Source organism: Rhincodon typus, chromosome 2 (genome assembly GCF_021869965.1).
Source record: "Rhincodon typus isolate 14 chromosome 2, sRhiTyp1.1, whole genome shotgun sequence".
Lineage (NCBI taxonomy): Eukaryota > Metazoa > Chordata > Chondrichthyes > Orectolobiformes > Rhincodontidae > Rhincodon > Rhincodon typus.
This window is the reverse complement of record NC_063333.1, coordinates 54,830,305-54,854,857: the sequence shown is the minus strand read 5'-3', so window position 1 is coordinate 54,854,857 and position 24,553 is coordinate 54,830,305. Positions and strand designations below refer to the sequence as shown.

General features: G+C 40.4%; 1 protein-coding gene across 1 annotated transcript in view; it reads right to left on the bottom strand.

Annotated features, from left to right (window-relative positions):
* LOC109916385 (E3 ubiquitin-protein ligase HECW1-like) overlaps positions 1-24,553 on the bottom strand; it is a 419,523-nt gene that overhangs the window by 107,599 nt on the left and 287,371 nt on the right. Inside the window, exons 19-21 of the mRNA XM_048617591.1 lie at positions 4,182-4,291; positions 2,617-2,737; positions 1,811-1,924 (exon numbers count right to left, since the gene is read on the bottom strand). Of these exons, the coding sequence (XP_048473548.1) occupies positions 1,811-1,924; positions 2,617-2,737; positions 4,182-4,291 (345 nt within the window). The remainder of the gene's footprint in view (positions 1-1,810; positions 1,925-2,616; positions 2,738-4,181; positions 4,292-24,553) is intronic.

The window sequence follows — 24,553 nt, the reverse complement described above, 5'->3', positions numbered from 1 at the left end:
TGATGGAAATTTTCAAATATGGTGTCCATTTTAAAAATTCATTTATGGGACATATGCATCGCTGGCTGGACAAGCATTTACTGCCCTTTCCCAGCTGCCCTTGCCACGTCAGTGGTAAGCTCCCTTTCGAGTGGCATTGTAGATGTACATACACCACATGGGTTGCAGTGATTCAAAAATGCACATCACCTTTGAAAATTTGCAATTGTACCTACACATTTTTTAATGTGATGCTGGTGTATGGTAAATATGACGCAGTCCAGTCATATCATAGAATAGCCCTATGCTGATTAAGGATGTCAGCAAAAAGAAGTCAGAACCAGGTTCTGGGCATTCAGCTCTTCTGCAGTCTGCAGAAATGATGGTCTATATTGCAGATGGAGAAGACACACGCAACCTCTTGCCATTTGCACTGCAACACTGGCACTAAAGTGTGTGCTGTCAATAGAGATATCATTGTAATGTAATAAAGGTACAAAGTGCCTTATTCTGAAATTCTTTGGCAGGTGATCTCATTGTTGAACAGAACTATGGACACAAAAACAAAGTTGCTGGAAAAGCTCAGCAGGTCTGGCAGCATCTGTGGAGGAGAAAACAGAGTTAACGTTTCGGGCCCGGTGACCCTTCCTCAGAACTGATGGTGGCTGGGAAAACGTCAGTTTATATGCAGAAAATAGGGAGGTGGGTGGGGTAGGGAGTAAACAATAGGAAAGAGCCCAAAGAGAGAGAAAGACACTTGGACAAACAGAGGAGTTGCTAATGATCAGGCTGGGAGGGTGAATAGTTGTTAATGGGGACTGTTAGTCACTGACGTGTTCCCAGCCACCATCAGTTCTGAGGAAGGGTCACCGGACCCGAAACGTTAACTCTGTTTTCTCCTCCACAGATGCTGCCAGACCTGCTGAGCTTTTCCAGCAACTTTGTTTTTGTTCCTGATTTACAGCATCCGCAGTTCTTTATGTTTTTAGAACTATGGACACCATGTGCTGACCATGCCAGAGTTTATCATAATTTATCAAATTTTAAAGGGGCAAATTGAATGGTCTAAAAATTAATAGAGAACCAGTACAGCCTATTCACCAACATTTCCTGACTGGGGACAGTTGGGTTGAGCACGGTGGTGCTGGGGAAGGAGGGGATGGGTATTGCATGCATGCTGTTGCTTTCTCACCAGAATTACAAGTGCCAAGAAATGGTGGTGACATTCTATCTCCAATGTCTCCATCAAGAAAAGTGAGTTCTGTGTAACGCAAAAGGTCAGGAAAGATCAAATAGGCTCTTGAAACCAAACTTTAGGAAACAAGACTAGCTGAGACTAATCTTTAATGCATGATGTGTAAACTATTAAACCATTGCTGATATTTGGAGAAATCAGCCTCAAGATTGCAAACCTGTGGATATGCTTGGAATTTATATTATAATTAATGACTCCATATAACATATAAACCATCTAAATAGAGTGTCTTGTTATTTGGTCAGTCTCAAATCATCCTGCACACTGAAACTTCTCAAAACTTGCCGTGTACGATGTATATTAATTTGTTTAGACACATCATAAGAGCACAAAATGTTTACTTATTGGGATTTTACCTCCTTTATCAGATATCTAATGGATTAATCTTTCTTCTGAACACTTAGCAACAGAGCTTTAACAATTAAAGTTAGCTGTTCTATAAAGATTATTTTGACAGCTGACTGTAGCTTCCCCTAAGTAGTAGTTAATGAGAAATGCAGTCCGCATTGTTGACATAATACAAGGGGGAACTGAACAATATCCATTCATTATGAAACTCATGGAGAAGCTCCATACCCTTCTTCTCCAACGAAGGTGACATACAGTTTATTTCGTTGCAGATCTTTGCGTGAATAGGCCATAACCTGATTGAAGGTACCTTCCAGCAAATGGTCCCGGCGTATAATTAATCTGCAAAAGACAGAGTAGAATTGGAGTGAGGCAGTGAAGGCAGCTGTACAGGCTTCAGTGCTGCCAGCAACATTTTCTTCAGCAAGAAACTTTATTTTGTAATTGAAAGCACATGTTGGCTATATTTAGGAAGTTCCATATGTTTTTTTTGGAGAACGATGTGTGTTTTTGATTTGCCTTCTTCACTTAACAACAAGCCTCTTAAATGGGCTTCACCTTCAGACAAGACACTGCTTTCCATTGAAAATGTACAATACAAAGACCTAAACCACAATGAAATACATCATTTCACCATTGGTTGCGATGCTGCATGTTATTTCTCTCTCTTTGCACAAAACCCTTTCACAAGAAGAAAAAAATATGCTCTCATGTCACGTCTTAGTATCTTAGAAGTTACAACCAATGGACTAAATTATTGTTATTTGTTTTTCAATCTATTGGGCAGATTTGACAAATTTCTGCTCTTGCCATGGAGCTAGTGAGCTAAGAATGTATATCAGTATTCTGCTAAGGCCAGCAACTATGCAACATTTTCCATCTATCATCAAATACAGCAAATGCTGTCAGTCCCTTTGACACCCATGTCCAAATTTCTATGTCAGTCTGGTTCAGTAAAATCCATGTTGCTGGTGTGAGTTATAATTTATGTTATTGGTAGCCTTAAGAAGAAATTATAAAAGTAAGTTCCTTACTTGATTTTTCCTGGTCCTTGCCCATAACCTTTGGCCTCAAGCTTTCTGTAAAAATTTCTCAGCTTAGCTTCGAAATCTCTCCTGTATGGTGCAGGAGCTCTTGCACTTGCTCGCTGCATGCCTATCAAACACACATGAAAACCCTGTGATCATAATGAATACATTCCTTAAAAAAATTCATTTGTAGTGTAGATTTTGAGAAATCTTTCAGATTGTAGTGCTGATTAAAATCAATTCCTCTAGCCCAAACCCTTCTCCCCTTATGATCACAGCCTCTGGCAGGGGTGTGCCCATGTTGCAGACTGGCTCCTGGATAGTTTGAAATAGCAGCACAACATTGCCAGTGTCTGCCAAGCAAGTTGGAGCCTATTTACACAGAGATTCTCAGAAAAATCCAAGTAAGGACATTTCTGGTGACATTGGCTAGTGTGAACCGTAATGACAGATGTGAGCAGTAATGGCAGATATGAACAGTTCTCATGTTCCTGGCTTTCTTCTTCCCTTTCCCAAAATCATTAAATTTCTGAGATTTCAATATGGAATCCACTGTTTTCTAGAAATGTTTTAAGGTTTTAGCAAAGATATAGAATACATTAGTGATGTAACTATGTAATGAAATTTTGCTGGCAAACAAATAGCTTTAAAACTTTGAATAGAAGAAAGTAAAAACATTTATAATGCTTCTAAACTTGATGCTTTCTCATTTCGATAGCCCCCTTTAACATCTACTTAATACTCCTGAATGCCCATTATGAATAGAAATTATTAAGAATTTGTTTGGAATCAATATAAGCGACTCAGAATCATGGGGATACTAAAATGATACATTATGTTAAGAAGCTTATGCTGGAAAGTCATAATGTTGGTAAGAGGCAAAAAATGTGGAGATCCAATGCTACTAATCCTTGGGCCTATGAGTTCTGTTACATCAGAGGTATGCTTACTTGGAACACAATAGAGACAAATTCTAGCCTAGTTGTGTTTGCCCTACCTCATCTGACCAGAATATCCACTCATTCACTCAACCATTCATTCACTCACTCACTCATCCACCCATTCACTCACCCACTATCCACTTACTCACTCACCACCAACTCAAACACCGACTCACCCACTCACTCACTCATGCACCCTCTCACTCATTAACTTACTCACTCACTCGCCCATTCACTGAAAATCTTGCGAGCTTTAAAAACATATTTGATCATAGCAGGTGAGGTTTTCTAATGCTATGTGACTTCTCTTTGTTGGTCTTTTTCTGCACTCACCGATATGTTGCTGAAGAATCTGCATTGGCCCATTTCTGCTTCAGTCATGGTCCTGGCTGAAAATGCACAATATGGTTGTGGTGCAGAAAATCTTGCAGGCAGCAGCAATGCAACCAGATTTGGGCTATTCAACTTTACAGGAGGTGACCAACTTGAATGCAAGAAACTGTTGTGATTGCTTTCAGAACATAGATTAGCAGTCAAACCTCTGCTGGGTTATTCGTCTCTGGTTACAGTGATGATAGAATAATGTTCTATCCAGTGCCAATGGTAAACCCAAAGATTAACCTAACTCACCTGGGGAATTCTGAGGTGAAGACCCAGGGGAGCAGCGAGGAGAGTAGTTGTAGCCCGGGTGAAATGAAACATGCGCTGGAACATATGACATAATCTCATCTTCAAAGAGGCTAGAAGAAAATGAGATATAGGTAAATGCTTAATTAAGCTGCAATTAAGGAAGGAATCTCCATTACAGAGACCTGGTTAGAATTGACTGAACCATTTTCTTTTAAGCTAATAATACATCATTTAAATTTGATTAACATGATAGATTTCATACTCACAAGTGGAACTGAAAGAGACACCATCTTTGATGAAAAATGTTTGTGAGACTAGTCTTATGTTTGCAAATTTAAAATGTGATGATGCATCATTGTGTGCTCACATGGACTCTGATCCATATTTCCTCCTTCCAAGAATAAAGCTTTCCATCGACTTATTAATGAAGAAAGATTTCCTTTAAATGACTATCAAACAGATATTTTGATTCTAGGGAAATGCAATCTTCACTTATTCGAACACTGCAGCACGTAGGGTAGAAAGGAAAAGAAGATCTAACAGCAGCTTTGGATGGTGATGGCATTTGGTTACATGTAGCAATTTGATTTTGTAAATTATTTAAGTTTGACTGTGTGGGGGACAGCAAATAGCAGCCAGGCGGTTGCAGGAATACATACTGAAAACTAAATAGATTAGAGATATTTGTTGCATTCCAGCCTTGCAGTACTAAATATTGCCATCTCACTGCATGATGTGTATCGTCTCTCAGACTGTAGCAGCATATCAATAGGTTATTTAGTCCATTAAGTCACAAATTTCAAAAATATTTTATTCGTGAAAGAAAATCACTCCTAATGATTTGTTTTCAAAATGCCAACTATCTTAACATATTAGAAGAATATGTTTTTATACTTAGGCTTAACAAACATATACAATTGAAACGTTCTGAGACTATAATTGCGCACAAAATATAGCAAGCAATAATCTTTCAAAACTGTGATTACAAATTAGATACAACTTTTAGACTAAATTCTATTGTACATCCCATAGGCCAGAGATAATATTTACACAATTGGTCAGCAAAATATTCAAACTCAAAACTGTACAAGTGAGTGTCCCTAAATTCTCTTGATCACCTGCTAGAATTTGTTGCATCAGTAATGGCTTGGAAGGTGAGAGACAGACGGCGCTATTTTCCCAGAGCAGTGGACAGGAGGTCTGATGCATTCAAGGTGAGAAAGTCCTGTACCTTATAATGTGCTAGGATCACAGCGTCATACTACTCTCTTCCTGCTTTCCCTGGGGCAGAATCCTAGCCCTATGGGTCCAGCAGGAAAGCAACCAAACTGTTTAAAAAGCTAAGAGCCTTTTTAACCATGAATTTCTCTTGCCCAAAATTGCACAGCCTCCATGCTGTGTCTGCACCTCACCAGGATCACCAAGGTGAACAAACAGCAGGAAGAGCTCCTTCAGTGTAACTGACAGGCTGGGAAGTGAAAGGGAAGAGCTCCGATCATGGTAAAGGGTGAGACTGCAGTTCAAAGCACTTTCTTTCACAAGGAGTGCACTGCCTGACAGTAATTGCCAGCTTCTTGGGAAATACATCCCCTGCCTAGCTCTTCACTCACCATCAGCTGCATTTCCCAGCTCTCAGCCTTTACTATAGCATAAGAACAGTTTATGGCACAGTTTATACAACCTCACCATCCACCTCGAGAGACAACAGCAGAAGTCAAACCATTAACTGCTCCAGCAGCAGCAAGAATAACACAAGCAACAGCACTATTCTCCTTTTCCTCAACCAAACAGCAGAGGGGATGGAAACTGAGATCGAATTGAAAGGAGGTGATAACCTCAACACAGGCTCTGCAGGCAAAAGATCAACCCTCCCTATTTCTGAATATCAGTATCTCAGTGGACATGCATTGCCGATGGCTTCCAATGTACCTATCACAGGAGGATCACCCCAAACTCGGCCTCTCATTAAGTTATGTACGCTCTTGTCTTCTAACAAGTAAATCAGAGAGGTCAGATTGTTCATAATGGTTTGAGCAGGGAAGAATGAAGGACACCATTTGTGAGGGTAACTATGAGGCAAAGATGCAAGAGAGTGACATTTTGAAGTGTTTGTGTGTGAATTTTAGCTGCTCTGATGAGGACGTGAGATGCCTGCAGAGAGTACAGCGCATGGAGTTGCACGGGGTTTTATGCCAGAAGAGTGCTTAAGAATGCTGGGCATTCCCAAGTGTGAGGCTTGGCATCTCAAAGTGTTAGTGTCATCACTCCTGAGATCCAGGATGGTTGCATTGTTTCAAGGTTCCAGGACGACAGAACTGCTGCCGATTTCCCCGGTGTTTCCATCCACATCTGCTTGATTGTAGATGTTGCTCCTACTGCCCATCTTTGGGAAAAACACCTCACTGCAACGCTTCATATTTCACAGCAGTTCCTCCACGTAACAGTGTGAGACCCAGGGAGCAGTCTTCCCAGGTCTCCTATCCTCCTGTTCTTGCGAAAGTCATAGCCTCAAAGGTCCACATCCAGTTGGTCTTTGGAAACCTTGTTGTGTCCCTTTAATTACAAGTCCTTCCTACAGCAGCCTGGATGCATCATCTAAAATTACCCTTCCTAATGGTTGGTGAGGCAGGATGCTAATGCCATTGCTCTGGAAAAGAGCCTCGACAAAATCTATCAATTAGGAAATCAGGTTTCCAACTCAAAAAATAATCCCATTATTCCAGCGGAGACACCTTGATGGGAGCAGACGTCCAGTCCAAGTCAATTAATGGCATGACAGACATTAAGTAGGTCAAAGTGAGACAGCCAAGCCAGGGGAAGGCTAGCCCTTGATATGTTTACATTATTTAGACCCCAGCTCTCATTAAAACTCAGCTGGATGTTGTTGATTCGGGAGAGAGCTCGAGGAAAATTTGGAGAGGCAGTGGGAATGCCCATTTTTAGCCATGTATGTAATTTATTATCAAATTTGCTGATCAGGAACATTTAGGGGCATGATCTTCATCTGTTTTAAAACAAAATCACACAACATCCACATAAATGTCAAATTTAGAATAAACCATATAATACAGGATCCATTTAAAAAAATCACATTCTGTGCATCCAAGCAAATGAGCATGTATCACTACTCACAAAATGCTTTCAATATATATTTATTTTGTGTTAATAATCCATATTTGGAATGCTTCCAGAAAGTTCTTCCATTATCTAACTGAAGGATTTTTGTGTATTGAGCTCTCATGTTGTTTTGTACCAGATACCAAATTTGACAAGAATTTAATGTTGGAATAAATTGGTTCTAATCTAGTCCATCAAACAAAAAAAATCACACAGTTGGTGTGAAAAATTGAAGTTATTTACGTAATTTACCTCATGGCAATAAACGTATTGATAGGGCCACAGTGAAGTTATGGTTACATTACTGACTATTAATCCAACAGGGACTAACATATCCTAGAGGATATGTTCAGATCCCACCACAGAAGTTTCAAAATCTGAAGTGGGTTGGCAAAAATCTGGAATTAGACAGCTAGTAACATTACAATTAAGCTGTTGAATTTTTATTCACAAAATCTGGTTCTTTCATGTCTTTTAGAGTAGGAAGCTTGCTCTCCTTGCCTCCATTGATTTGTAAAGTACTCCAGTTCCACTGCATTATGGTTTTGACTTGGCTGTTCTCTGAAATACCAAAGTAAAAACTCAGTAGGCAACTAGGGCCTTGGTAACAAATGCCAGCCTTACCACTGATGCCGACATCCTGAGGATGACTTAAACATAATTATACTGTAATGCAGCAGATCATTAAAAGTAGACATTTATCTCATAATACTGAACAATTATGGGGAAATATTTATCCCTCAATCAACATCACTAAAAACAGACTATCTGGTCATTGTCATATTGCTCTTGAGAGAGCTTAGAGGGACGCTCACTGATGATTAGATGAAGATGGTTAGGCTGATGACACTACCCTGAGGAACTCCTGCAAAGATGTCTTGGAGCTGAGATGACCGACCTCCATCAACCATAACCCTTTTCCTTTGTGCCAGGTATGACTCTTTAAGTGTAGAATTTTTCCTCTGATTCCTATTGATTCTAATTTTATTAAGATCCTTGATCACCAAGGCCTATCACTCTCACCTCTGAAATTCAGCTCTTTTCTCCATGTTTGAACCAAGGCTGTAATGTGGTCAGGATCTGAGTGGCAGAACCTAAACTGATTGTAGATGAGCAGGTTATTCCCAACAAAGTGCAACTTGATTGCACTGCTGATGATACCTTACATCACTTTACTGATGATCGAGAGTAGACAGATGACTGGTACTTGGCTGGATTGGATTTGTCCTGCTTTTTGTGTATGGGACATATCTGGGCAATTTTCCACATTGTTGGGTACATGCCAGTGCTGTAATTGTACTGCAACAGCTTGACTAGGGAAGCAGCAATTTGAGGAGCATAAGTCTTCAGTACTGTTGCTGGAATGTTATCAGGGCCCAAGGCTTTTGCAGTATTTTGTGCCTACAGCCACTTTTTTGATATCACGTGGAGCAAATCTGGGTGGCTGAGGACTGATATCTGTGATGTTAGGGATCACTTGAGGAGGCCAAGATGGATCATCCACTTGGAACTTCTGGCTGAGGTTGTTGTGAATGCTTCAGCCTTATCTTATGCACTGATGGACTCTTCCATCATTGAGGATGAGGATATTTGTGGAGCCTCCTCCTCCAATGAGTTATTTAATTCCCTTTCATGACTCGATGTGGCAGGACTGCAGATCTTCGATCTGATCCATTGTTTGTGGAATCACTTAGACCTAGCACTTACTACTTATGCTGTTATTCATGAAAGTAGCCCTGTTTTATAGCTTTTTTTCATTCCTACAACTAAATGCTTGTACTCCAGAAAGCAGTTAAGAGTCAAACACATTGCTGTAGGTCTCAGTCAAATGTAGGCTAGACCAGGTAAGGAAAGGACAGCAGTTTATAAAACAGAAGTGTGTTGCAATAGTGATGTCATCATGAAGCTTTCAATTCAAGATTTTTATGGAATTCAAATTCCACAATTGCACTTGTATTCAAATCCAGGTCCACAGAACATTACCTGGCTATCTGGATTACTCATCCAGTAACAATACCACTAGGCCATTACCTCCCCTGGAGCCCGCATAATGTTCTTGTTATCAAATAAAAACACACAGAATTATTGGGACTGTGGCCGCATGGATATGAGACTAGCTCAGGGATAAAAAGCAACAAGCAAAAAGGGAACGGTTGTTTTGCATATTGAAGGATAGCGTACAGTAACTTTCTCCAGGGGCTGGTATTTGGCCCAGTGATCTTATTAATATTTGGTAAAGGCCTGGATCTGTGCACAGGGAATAATTTCAAAGTTTACTGAAATAGGTAAGTCGTCATGAGGGAGGAGGATGTGCAGCTCCATGCTCAATGCTGGGCATCACATTTTTGGAAGGATGTCAAGTCCTTAGAACGGGTGCAGAATATATTTACTGGAATGGTACCAGGGATAAGGAACTTCTGTTCTGTGGGGGAAATGGAGAAGTTGGATTGTTCTCCTTAAAGCTGATGGTTACGTAGTGATTTCGTAGAGGCATTCCAAATCTTGAAGGATTTTATAAAGTAAATAAGGAGAAATTAATTCCAATGACAGAAGGGCAGGTGACCGCTCAATGCAGATTTGAAATGGTTGACAGAAGAACTAGCATCAACATGAAACATGCTTTTTGTGCAGCACGTTGTTATGATCTGGAATGCACTGCCTGAAATTGTGGTGCAAGCAGATTCCATAACTTTTAAAAGGGATTTGGATAAATACTTGAAGAGAGAACAAGTAATACGGTGATTGGGTAAGAGCTGGGAGGTGATCAAATAGTTTTACCAGGGTATCGTCGATCAAACATCTTCCTTCTCCACTGTATTGTTCTATTGTTTTGTGATAATGCCATTCAGTAGAATTAAAGGTGCAGCCACTTTCAATCAAAGTAATGCACTTCAGAGCTATGTAATGAAAGATAGATTTGTTTCTGTGCACGGAGAAGTTTCAACATATTTAAAAACCTACTTAGAAAACTATTGTCAAAAAACTCCCCAGCATTATTCTTGAGGTTAGAGCTGCATTGTGATAACAAGATGATTTGAGTCAACACCAGCTTTTCAGTTCTGTGCTGGAATGGATCAAAACTTATTTTAATAATCGATAAGTCAAGAAGCCATTGATTTAAGTGATCTAGCAAGCAGACTGAGTGACATCTACTGGCTAACCTCAGTTATCATGGGTTGAATCTTAGATGTCTTTGGCTAAGTCTGAGTTGAGTCAAGTTTTCTGGAGGGATTTCTGCAATGAGGACCAGCAATCTTTCGTCATATCTTACCAAATTGCCCTCATTAACTGCATGCCCCCTCACATCCTATTCTGACTCCAGCTTAACACGCATAATTCCCAGAATAGCTTGACATACAGTAACAATCCTAGAATTCGCTGGTATCCCTTGTACCTGTGCCATCTTTTAAAGCCTTTTGTGTACCCAGGCACTGTCAGTCTTGAGCTGCCCTGCTCAGGTCCTGACATTTGCCCTGGATATGGCAGACAGTGGAAATTGGTGCCCCCTCTCTGGGCAGGGACCTGGAGATCCTGCTGGACAGGATGGTGCAGACATGGGACTTTCTCATACCCCGTGACCAGCAGAGGAGTCTAAAACACCAGACCCTGCCAGCCTCATCCAAGCTCGCCATCCAGGCTAGTGTAGTCTCAGCCATCTGGAGGAATATACAGCAATGGAGGAAGAAGCCCAATGTCCTTCTACACTCCACCAGAATAAGTATCATCATCTTCTCTCTGATACCTCACACTCACTCTGTATCTGCAATTGCACCCACCTCCTACAAGGGTCATGCTTCCCCATGCTCTCTATCGCCTGCATCGTCTTTCCTCACTCACCTGCCCCAACCCCCAACACCACTAACCCTGTGTGCTTTCTGTGCTGCCTACTCACTCACTCGCCTTAGACCCTCCCTGACTTGCACCAGAATTAGTTGCTGTGTCACCCACTTGCATCTCCCATAATAACTACCTCTCCCTCATTCCAGGAGGAATACAGGCCCTAATAGGGTAGAAAGACTGAAGGTGATGGGCTCAAACAAAAACAGAAGTTGCTGGAAAAGCTCAGCAGATCTGGCAGCATCTGTGAAGAGAAAGCAGAGTTAATGTTTCGGGTCCAGTGACCCTTCTTCAGTTCTGTTCTTGTTTCTGATTTATAGCATCCATAGTTCTACGGTTTTTATCAAGATGATGGGCTGCCTGACATTCAGCTCCTCACACCTTACACAGAGAGCATCCTAACTCTGACCATCCCAAATGGCTGATTAGCTGTTTTCAAACCCCTGGACCAGTATCGGAGGCTACCCTTGACTTTTTGAGTTGGGAAAGCCTATAGTGAAGGCTATCTCCCTGACTTGACTGAGGCTTGCTGACAGCCATGACAATCTTCCTTCCTTTGTGTCTGTGCTAAATGGCAAGGCAAGGCAGAAATAACATGTGCCTAATATCACCGGCTGAAGTGGCAAAGCACAAAAAACATCAAGGCAAGGCTATGCAAGGCAGGGATGGTGTGAGCACGCAGGGGCACTCAGAGTGAATGAGTGCAATGAAAGCAAATGTAGATCCCAGAGATAAAGCCTGTTCCAGCCCATAAGCTGGTGCATGTTTCTGAGCACAGTGTCCTTGCTGCATTGTTACAGTGATAGATGCTGCAATAGCCCAAGGTGCTGCATTGAAAGTGCAGAAGTTTGCTGTAGGTGGCTTTGAGATGTGCCATGAGGATTGTAAGAGGTTGGCATACATCAGATGCCAATGTCTGCAGTGCATTCGGCTTGTGACCATGCAGACTATCCTGCAATAGTGATTCCTAATGTCCAACATGGAGATCCTTTGGAGCAAGCGGTGAGCTGAATTTGCCGGTTACCCGCTCCAATTTCTAAGTTGAGATTTCTCGGGTTAGCGAGTTTGCTAAGATAAGAAGCTGAATATTACTGAGGTGAGTGTGTTTTCAGCAAAGCATTTAACAAGAGCTAATTGCCTTAAAAATCAACTCACTACTGCCGAATGAGAAGTTGCGACACTGCTTGTGAAAAGCATAAAAGATGGAGTGAAATGCTCCCCACATCAGGATTAGCCTCAAAAGACCTCATCTGTTTTTGCTGCAAATCTCACCATAGCCCTCATCCCTCAGAGCCTGATAAGATTCCACCCTATGTCTTGTGATGTCTATTTATTCTTCTTTAGTTCTGGGCTGAAGACAAGTCCAACCCAGTTTGCTTCACCACAGTTCAAAGAGGCAGATCTGGAATTCACCCCAACTGGAATGGAAACTGAACTACATGCTATTGGCAGTGATCTATAGCATTGTCTAACTGCTGTGTCAACCAGCACCCCATATAGCTTCAGCCCACTCAAGAAATCTGGGTTGTCATGGCAACATGCACCTTTCCATGCATGTTGTGGTCTGGGACTATGGATGGTGATGATAAAATGATGGAAAGTGAGGCAATGGCCTAGTGGTATTATTGGTGGACAGTTAATCCAGAGGCCTAGATAATGTTCTGGTGACCAAGGTTTGAATCCTGCCACGACAGATGGTGGAATTTGAATTCAATAGATATCTGCAATTAAGAGTCTAAGATGACCATGAATCCATTGACGATTGTCAGGGGAAAAACCCATCTGGTTCACTAATGTCCTTTAGGGAAGTAAGCTACCACCTTTACCTGATCTGGTCTACATGTGACTCCAGAACCACAGCAAAGTGGTTGAATCTTAACTGCACGCTGGGCAATTAGGGATGGGCAATAAATGCTGGACTAGCCAGTGATGCCTTCATACCGTGAATGAATTTTAAAAAAAATGTTCCAGTTGCTTTTCTTGAGTTGGAACCAGGAACATCCACCACTCTTAGCAATCACTATTGCTTTGGTTAACTGCTTGTTAAGTGACCTTGAAATCATCCCAGATATTGTTCATCAAGTAGTGTTTTACACAAGTTCTCAGGAGATTTCTTCATCAAGTGTCATCTGCATTTTCTCTTCTCACCATCTAAAATGAACTCATGAAAACAACCAAGTAGAATGGGTTTGTAATTTTGGTAGAAATAGCAATCAGAGGAAATCTTTGTCTTCTTTCTTTCCTTGTGTTTTCTTTGTTTTGTAAATAAGGTAAGACACAGCTGCGTTAACTGTTTTAATTTCTAAGCAAAATAATAATCAGAGATTTAAGAAGAAAAATAATGAAAGCCATAACTCTAAAGTAAAATGGAAAATGTTAGAAATAGACAGTAGGTTTGAAGGAAAGAGATCATTTCACTGGCTCCCTGTAATATTCATTTCAGACACTGGCTGGTTGTTACCACCCAGTATGGTCTATGTTTAGTTCAGTAATTTCAATGTTACTACCCATTTTGTTGGTTTTATATGTCATACCAGAAAGGGAAAGTTTCACCAGGAGCACAAGGAGATACTCTTCATGATTTTATATCCAACAGCTAGTTTAATAGAACAGTGCCATATGGCCCTACTCCTTAAATACTTTTAATCCAAGATAAGATAAATTGGCATTTTAATGCATGGTTCTTGATGCTTACTTACTGATGGCTCCTTTAATACTGATATGTGTCCCTTTTATCTCGGATTGCCTTGACATCTTAGTCCAGGAATTTGTGCTTCCCTGGCCAACTTTGTTCCACTTTTTATTTGGTCACAGTTCTCGATGAGATCCCTAGTATATTCACATTGTAGCCATATACGACAATTGTACATTTTCCTAATTATCCCTTCAATTTGTACACAACTCACATTTTCAAACTCTTGGTTATGTTGTATTTAATTAATACAGCGGTGCTTTTCTTTTCTCCAATTTTCCTTCCTTTCCTGATGCCTTTGACTCCTGCTGGTTGGTGGTTTCCTGTTCTCGATGCTTTGACATCTCTTCGAGATGGCTGGTCATCATATATGGGTGTAGAAAGTGAATATTAATAGGTTGTTCCCCATTGGAGGATATACTAGTGATCCTATTCCCTACTGAACTTTCCAGAAAGAATTCCTAGATAATAATTATGGACAAGAAGATTGGCAGACTTTTCACCTTCCTGGACAATAAATTCTTCTGAGTCGATTGCAGCTCTGAGGTTGCCATTTGCTGAAATTGGTTATTCAGCATAGACCAAGGATTGAAACTCGAATTGTCTCGGGTAGGAATGGTGTTGTTCCACATTGGACAGTGAAGTTTCTAATGGATCAACTGGCAAAGGTGCTGTGATTTTCTCTTAAAAGAACATCTCCAAGGGCACAACCACTTCTTTGATACAGTTTTTGAATTAGAAGAAAGAAATAACATTTTATAGATTGGATTTTCAGTACAGGGTATCAGCAAAATTTCTCTCTGAAATGATCTGTGGAATTGATACATATTCCTGAGATGGATTTTGTATTCAATTAATAATTAATTATCTGGTTTTTGTAGATGAGGTCTTGCCAATATCTGGCTAATTTTGTAGTGTGTACTATTTTGAAGTAAAGGCCTTCTGAGTTATTAAATTTTAAAAATAATTTCCTTACCAATCTTCTTTCCAGGCTGACATAAACATCTTATTCTCAGCAGCAGCTAAGTTGAACTTTTAGAAATCATTTGGCTCCATGAGCTAAATATGCTAAAATATTTTCTTAAAAGCTTTTTCTGTTGATTGAAAACCAATGACATTTAATATGAGCTTTGTTATAGACTGCTTATAAACTTTGCATTGTTTCACTGCTTCATCTTTTTCCATGATATATGGAGATCATAAACCTTAAGTGTATTGACATTAGTAATTTAATAAAGAAAATGTATCTTCCCTTCCCAGACAATGATACTTCATAATATCATATAGCTCTACTCTACACTTTATCCCACTACTTGCAACTGCTGCAGAAATAAATATTTGCTTCTCTGTAATTCCAGAGGGCTCCATTTTTATACTTGCTGTGGATTTTTTTTTAGAAAAGCATATGTTAGCAATATCCCCTTATCATTTTACAAAATATCTATACGTCATTCTATTTTCTTTAAAAAAATGAATTAATGAAATAAAAACTGTCTTATTTTAACACATTCTGTGAAACATCTTCACCACTGAATATTGATCTGACTGTAACAATATCCATGCCAGATAGCAAGTAATTTTGCTAGGACATATCAAGTATATATGGGTTACATGTACTTCATAATGAAATAGACTGTTGATTTGTTACATGTATGAAGAACTTTCAATTGATTCATGTGGTTTCAATTACTTAATCTGTTTTATTATATCTCTGAATAAAGAACCAAATACAATGCTCTACTTGTTCAGTGGTTGTGCATAATTGGCTCTTTCCCTCATACTCAGGTTCCTGCCTCCCAAGTAGTTTCAACATTTTGACAACTACTTTAATTTCCCATTGCAACATCGAGCCTGCCAAATCCAGCTTCAGTCTAGTCTGCTGTTTCCTTCTGTATTGTTTGCAGGGTTAGTTACCATAGAACTGCTCACTATAGGGCTGATTCTGTTTTGAATGTATTAATACTAACATTTTAATACAGGGTCACGTATGTAAATTGTAATTTTGGGTGGAATCCTGCAGAGGTTTGAGTGACATAGGCTAAGTGTGATTTGTGGCAGAATCAGAAAAGTCTGTCGAGGCCCATCCTGATGTTGGGTGTAAGTCACACCATCTTTTATACTCTTCACAAGCAGCATGACAAAATTCTCTCTAGGCAGTGGAGAGATGCCAATTGACAAGGATTAGTGCATGTTAAAGGCCTTATTAAAGTCACAACTTGCATCATTAATATTCAGCCTCCCATCTTACCTACATTCCCAAACAAGCCAGATGTCAGGAAAACTTGACAAGAAGACCAGAGCAGATACCTGTCCCATTCAGCCACTTTCTCTCAACGACCTCCAAACTGGGTACTGGGCAACAACATCGCAGCGTACAGTTCACAGGCACCAGCTGCACACATCCTTCATCAACACATAGTGGCATTTTTCGTCTTCCTGCCCGTCACGACCATCATGGCACCTCTCCTGTACACTGGCAAGCCCTTCAGAAATCCAGTCATACACTGCATGATGCATGAGCAGCTAACATTGAGAAAGCTGCAGCATGCACAGACACCCAGCTCACAAAATGGAGCAGGCTGGATCTCAGGGCTGCTTGCTTGATCTTTTATTGAATTGCCTGTTGGCACATTGGCAATTTAGTCAGAGCCAAAAGCTATCACTTCTCTGTTCTGAGGTGCTGTTTAGCACAGGGATACAGACAGGCTGTTTGTCAGTTTGGAAATGGCATTGGTGAAGGGTAAGGCACATTGAGATGTCAATTTAAACTCTTCAGCGTGTGCCAGCTGCCAGTGTGGCAAACACTCTGTACATCCAATCAACTAATGGCCATGTTAGAAACTGGTGGGTCAAGCCCTCAGTCCAGATGGGTTGGGGGATGGTGTCACTGTCAGAAGATTCTAGTACCATCCATCCAAGCCACAGTCCAAACACACTGCAGCAAGCTTTGCCATGATCAATCATCACTTGCGCAGTTCTGTCCCAGGGCTGTTTGTTGAAGTCAGTCTGAGATCTGGGTGATTACAGCCCTGAGAATCTGTCTGTCAATCCTTCAGGAGGATTCGGGGGGGAACCTAGTAGGGGAAGAGGAGAATCAATGACAGAAGGGATGCAATAGTAAAGGCAGGATGGAAGCAGAGGCACATGTCAAAGTGGGGTAAGGATCAGGAATGTCAAAATGAATGAAGCAGGGTGACATCGAGGGAATGTGGAACAACATTGGAGATCATGGTAGGCTAAAGGATGGGGTATTATTGACTGTGACGACCACCAAGGTTTCTAAGGCAGAACATAAAGGAGCAGGGTGGACATCATCAAGGTGCAAGGCAGGATTCAGGGAGGGCAGGTATAGATGAAGTTCAAAGTGGTGGGTCTCCAATTTGGACGATCGAGCTCATGAAAGGTTACAGGGGACATGCAGGCTCTGCAGCAATACCCAGCAACCAGCTGGGGCCTAGTGCTGATTGTGCCCACTGTGAAATACGTTCCCAGCTGTCACTTTCCCTCCTCTAGATACGATGTTAATAAACAATGACTACAGCAATGCCCAGGTTGGGTAGAGTCAGTGCCAGCTTGATGGATGAAAACACAGGATCCATGTTTTCCAGACACCATGACATTTTAGTGGGAGGGAATGTTAGCTTAGTTGGCTGTATGGTTGATTTGCAATGCAGAGTGCTGCCAGGTTAAACTACCAGCAGTCATCTCTCTCTAATGACAGAACAGCCCTCTGGTCTGGTAGACCTATGGCAGCTCAAAACGACCTTACATCATCCCTGGAAGCAACAGATGAAGTTGAAGAAGAATCCTAATTCAGCTTTGATCAGTCATTATCCCATGTCCCACAAGGAGACAACGCTGAATCATCTTGATAAATTGAGTGTTAGAGTGGTGAGAGATACAGACCTTTGGAAAGGTGTGATTGGTAAAGAAGTGATATGGAAGGCACACACCAATAGATTGTATACCTGGCAAAAAAAAGCTTAGAACATAGTCCGCTTATAATGAGCACGACTTCGTTAGAAAGGCAAGTACGAGAACTGATGTTATCATCCTCGCTCCAGACATCAACATCTGTTGGACTATCATATCATTCGATTGAGGGACCACAGAATGTTCGTATAATCTGTGCCATGAGAGGACCTGACAATTTCTGGACTGACCATCGCCTAATTTGATCTAGTGTCATGATTAGTCAGGTCCTAAACTGGCAGATGCAGCAGAAGTTATTCCACAAAAAATTTAATGTCGTTACAATCAAGGATTCTGTGAAGAATGACATACTCAGTCAGACAGGGTAAAACTACTAAAGAACACTGAAAAATTGATGGGAGTGGGCAGATACGTGGCAGATTAAATTCAATGTGGGGAATTGTGAAGTGATACATTTCAGCAGAAAAAATATGGAGATGTAGTATAAATTAAAAGGTGGTAACTTACAACTTGTGCAGGAGAAGAGGAATCTGGTTGCAGATGTGAATCATTCACTGAAGGTGGCAGGACAGATGCAGTTGGCAGTTAAAAAAGCACACAGTGTCCTAAGCTTCATTAATTGCTCTATAGAGTTCAGGAGTATGGAGGTTATGATGAACATATATAGGACATTGGTTAGATCACAGCTGGGATTGTTGTGTACAGTTCTGGACAGCACACTTCAGGAAGGATGGGAATGTTTTGGAGAGAATGTAGATTTGTGAGAATGGTTTGAAGGATGAGAAACTTCATTATGAAGATAGGTTGGAGAATTTGGGACTGTTTAGCTTGGAGAGGAGAAGGCTAAGAGAAGATTTGATAGAAGTTTTCAAAATAATGAGGAATAGAGCCAATAGAGAGAAAGTGATCCCTCTCATAAAATGACCAAGATCATGAAGGCACAGGTATAGGGAATTTGTAGATGAAACAGATATGATGTGAAAAACATAGTGAATAGTTCAGGTCTGAAATGCCCTGCCTGGATGTGTAGTGAAGGCTGGTTCAATTGAGACATTCAAGAGGATGATTATTAAAAGAGAGACAATATTCAGGTCTTTAGGAAAAAGACAAGAGGGTAGCACTAAACCATAATGCTCTTTCAGACAGCTGGTGTGGACATGATGGGCCAAATGGCCTGCTTCTACATCAGAATAATTCTATCAATTCATCAGAAATAGCACCTGCGAGGTATACCAGGAAAAAAATAAGACTGTTTGACCAGGATTACCTCCCACTCTCATCATTGTATTTTGGAAGGGTTTACAAGTTGATACTTAAGTTGTTTGAGTGTGTAACAAAGACACCTGCCTTGGCTTTTAAGTCTTGGAGTGGGACCTGAGCCCAGAACATCTGGTTCAGAGACAGCATGGCTGCCCACTGCACCATAAGACCTTCACACTGATTTATCTCAACTTGTCTGGAAAAGCAAAAAATCTGTGGATTAGGAACACATATTGTGTCTTGAAAATGTTAATTCACGCTTGAGCTTTACATTGTTGCTGCTGTTATATCTGCTGGGGTATTTTTATGCACTTGTGGTTTTTGGGCATTGTTAGCTGGGCCAACATTTATTGTCTGACCCTAGTTGCCCTTGAGAAGATGGTGGTGAGCTGCTATCTTTAGCTGCTGCAGTTCATGTGCTTAGGTAGACCTACAATGCTTTAGGGAGAGAATTCCAGGATTTTGACCCAATGACATTGAAGGAATAGCAACATATTTCCAAGACAGGATGGTGAGTGACTTGGAGGGGAACTTGCAGGCAGTGACATTTCCATTTTTCTGCTGTCCTTGTCCTTCCAGATGGAAGTGGTCATGTTTGGAAGGTGCTGTCTCAGATTCATTGGTGAATCTGCAGTGCACCTTGTAGATCGCACGGTGCTGCTACTGGGTATCAATGGTGTAGGAGTGGATATTCGCGGATGTGGTGCCAACCAAATGGAGTCTTTGTCCTGGATGGTGTCAGCCTTCTTGCGTGTTGATGGAGCTGCACTCATCTAGGAAAGTAGGGAATATTCCATCACATTCCTGAGTTCTGCCTTGTAGATGGCGAAGAGGCATAGGGGAGTCAGTAGGTGAGTTTACTCATTGCAGTATTCCTAACCTCTGACCTGCTTTTGTAGACGCCGTGTTTATGTGGCGAGTCCGGTTGCAATGCTGGTCAATGGCAGCCCCCAGGATATCGACAGTGGGGGAATTCAGTAATGGTAATGTCATTGAATGTCAAGAAGAATTAGAAGTGACCAGATCAAAAAATTTAAGATTTTAAGGGGTCTGGACAGGGTTGTTGTGGAAAGGTTATTTCTTCTTATGGAAGAATCAAGAACTAGGGGGTTACAGTTTAAAAACTAGCAGTTGCTCTTTTTAAAAGAATGATGAAGAAAAACATTTTCTCTCACAGGATTGGAACTATCCTCCTGAATAGATGGTAGAAGCAGAGTCCTTGCATCATTTAGGACAGGAGCAGATAAATTATGGTTAAGTGAGGAGGCAAAAGGTTATAAGGGTAGGTGGGAATGTGGATTTAAGGTTACAATCAGATCAGCCATGATCTTAATGAATGGCTTGAATGGTCTATTCCTGCTCCTTGTTTGTTTGTTGTATGTTGAACATCATGATCCTTGCACCTCAGTTTTATCCATGAGTCTAACCTTAACTGCCGCCCAACTTAAGTCTCTCAATAATGCTAAGAAGTTATTAGGATTGTGAACCATAAAGTTTTATGCAGCAAGGGCATTCTGAATGCATAATTTGCTAGAAAGTAAAGTTGATGCAGCCTATCTATTAACGTTTAGCCAAATGACTGATTTTATTTCACTCATATCCATTTATTGCTGATGGCTTGGGGAGTCCTAGGGTTGCTACCTGGACTAGGCAGATTAGGTTAAAATATGTGCAGAGGCCTCAGAAAAGGAACATGTAACAATGTCATGAAAACTTAAAACACATTTCCTGTTTCCAAAGACATTCAAATTATGTTTTGCCAAGAAGAAAACAGCACTTTAAGCATTAATTGTACTTTTTGTAGGACTATTGTTGCTCTGCATGTTTGCAATTTAATACAGTAAAATAAAAACACTAACTTTTTTTATTCATTTGTGGGATGTGGGTATTGCTAGCTGGGACAGTATTTATTGTCCATCCCTAGTTGCCCTTAAGAAGGTGGTGTTGAGCTGCCTTCTTGAACTGCTGCAGTCCACCTGCTGTGGGTTGACCCACAATGCTATTAGGGAGGGAATTCCAGCATTTTCACCCAGCAACAGTGAAGGAACGGCGATATATTTCCAAGTCAGGATGGTGAGTGATTTGGAGGGGAACTTGAAGGTGGTGGTGTTCCCATACATCTGCTGCCCTTGTCCTTTTAGATAGAAATGGTCATGGGTTTGGAAGGTAGTTATTAATATATGGCCTGCATCGGCTTTACTTTCTGACAAATTATGGAGTCAAAAACACTTTGTTGTACAATGTCATGAACTACAATCCAAACAGCTTTTGTCATTATTGAGAAACTGATGTTGAAGAGGAGTAGATTGGATATAACCCTGACCAGGATGCACAATGAATCCTATTTTGTTCAATATAGTGTGGCCAGCACATCAACTTCAGACAGCCTGCAGTTTTAATTTTACTTGTCTGATCACTCATCACTGTAGTGAGTCTCATTGATTTAGCCTGTGGGAGGATCTAAATGACTGATCCCTGACTGTCAGAGAGAAAATTCAAGAGAGAGACTAGACCTGCTCCTGGCTATGACTATGTGTATACTGAAAGATTTATAAAATTCCGAAATGTTGGAAATGAATTGTTTGAATTTAGGACTTTCTCTGCATTAGTCTAAGACAAATAAGATATACAGAATCTCAATACAAACATGCAAATGATGTTTGGTGCAACTTAACCTAAAAGTACCCATGCATGACGACACACATGCTATTTTACAGATTTCAGAGCATTCACTATGTCCCATAAATAGGTGCAAATTATCCCAGATTTGTACCTAGTATGTTTATAAAAGAAACAGGATTTCAATAATTTTTGGAGAACGTTGAGAGATAGGTTGACAGCAATGTGGAACAATGTTAAATAGCTGCAGAATGACAACTTTTAGATTGTTAATGAAATAGACCGAACAGTAGTAGCTTCCATTGAAGGGTACCCAGACTCCCTCCTGCTCTGAAAAGGGACCTGAACAAAAAATATTTAAATTATATAAATGATAATGTAGTCTATTTATGCTCTTTGCTATGTGCTTGAATATGGCTGAAGTCCTACCAGCATTACACAAAGGCGAGTATTAACCTGTGTGTCAATTTTATTTAGGGAAGCAGTTGGTTTAACAACTGAATGAAGTTGATATCCATCAAATGTCTTTACACCTACAGATCTGAATGTAGCACCAAATACTATGGCAAAATACTTTTCTGTAGAGGTTACACAATCTTATTTTAAAAGGTGATCAATGTTCCTAGCATTTGCTCCTATGGCATGGCTGTTTCCCCTGTGGAATGGTTAGTTAAATTCAGGCAGAGATAGGTTATGCTGGATCTGGTCCTGCTTCTCCTCATCCTAAACTTTCCATTTCTTGCTAGTTCAGGGTTCCAAACCTCCCATCCTGATTTGTGATGATTGGCATATCCCTAAAGGGGACAACATGGTATTCAAGACATGGAATTCTTCTCAGACTGAGAGTCTGAGGGCACCTGGAAGCAGGACAAAGACAGTTCCAAATGCAAGTGGGTCTTTATTTTGTCAATACACAAACTTGTTTGGTTTTAGGGTCTTTCTGGCTGCTACTTTAGAACAGCATTTAGAAGGCCTTGAAGCCACTGTCAGTCCTGCAGCTGGACCCTGGAGGCTGGACAAGGGGTGACACTGCACTGAGGATTTACACAGGTCCTGTTAATAGGTTGATCTGCAATATTTTGTGGCCTATGTTGCATTACCTCTGAGCAGTGTAGAGACTGGGCAAATTCTAGTGGAGGAGAAGAGCAAGATGCAAGGAAAGAAATATAGCCCAGTTAAATTTGGAGTGAATTTTAAATTCATTAACGTGACTGATAGTATTTGCCAATTTATAGTATCTCCTTTATTTGTACCCAGTAATTGAGCAGTTCCAGATCAGGTTGGACTTGGTGTTGGGACACAGTTAAACCTTCTCTGTAACATCAGAGCTTCAGCATCAATATCATGGGAGCTTATCATCTCACTGAGTGTTTTCTCATACCCACAACAGCAACGTTTATGTATTCTCTGAAAAGCAGCCTGAAACTATAGTGGTGATTGCCATTAAATTGTTGTAACTCTATTGCTCTATCATAAAGTTATTTCATGTAGGAGATTAACAGCTTGTGGTGAGCAAAATGTACCATCTTAGGCTGGATTTCAGTCTTGATTCAGGGGTGAATGGATATTGCTACATTTGATTCCCTGGTCATTTGTAAGGTTAGCTGAAGGCAGCCATTAGGAAGCTGTTGTATCCAGTGCAATGATAGTAATTGTACAATCTAAAATTTTCTTATGGGTACTATCCAAGAATCCGCTTTCGAAAGCTATTTTATTCAGTTCCAGAACTGCTCACACCATGGGACAATCTTCTGGATCAGACCTTAGTAAGACTGAATTGTCAAGATCGCACTCATTATAAATATAGTTTCCAGGATTCAGTCACATTGCAATCAGTTTCTACACCTTCATATGTGGGTTGACAGCAGTGTGGAACAATGTTAAATAATTGCAGCGTGACCATTTTTAGATTGTCTATGAAATAGACTGAGCCATAGTAACTTCCATTGAATAGTATCCAGATTCCTTTGGCCCACATTCTGCTCTGAAAAAATGAACTGAACAGAGCAATGGTGCCAAGAAAACTGACATCATCATAGTTAAGGAGATAATGACTACAAGTGAAAGATGGTTAACTCTGCATTGACTAAATGTGCTTTGTAAATGATTTCAGTGTGGGAACTGAAAGACATATTCACAAAAGATAATTAGTCATGCACCATAAAATTATAGAATTATAAAGAGCAGAAGGAGGCCTTTCGGCTTATTATGCCTGTGCAGCCTCCATGAAAGGACGATCCAATTAGTCCCACTTCCCTGCTTTTTCCCATAGCCTTGCAAATTTTTTCTTTTCAAGTATATAATGTAGTCATAATTATATTTTAAGCACCCTAACAAGATAATGTGGAAGATCAATATGTGGTATTACAGATCATAACAAAATTTTACTTCTAAGACTGATTACAGTACATAACATTTAAAACTTATAATTAACTAATGCATGGACACCATTATCTAATTAATCTTTGTTCATTGTTCAGTTGTGTGCTTTAGGGAAGGGAGTATTGTCCTTGATACATTATTGTTTATATTCCTCAAAACGAATCCATTGTTTTCCTAGATTTGTTCATTGTATCTCATTTCACTTTAGGTGTACTCTCCCAAAAGGTTCAGCTAAAAAACTTGATCCTGATGGTATTATGCAACATATAAAATAATTTCAAAATTATACAATATCAATAAGACCATTGATGTAACCTCTAGACTTTCCTTTGATCAATTCAATCAGGAAGCAACATCTTGAGGAAAGCACAAACAATAATTTGGGTTCCATCGTTCTTGATTAGCGTAACCATTTTATATCATGCAAAACCATTTCTCTGTCGAAATATTCCTCATCTTCAAGCTGCTCCATAAAACACACTTCCTTTTATGTAGGGATAACAAGGTGTAGAGCTGGATGAACACACAGGCC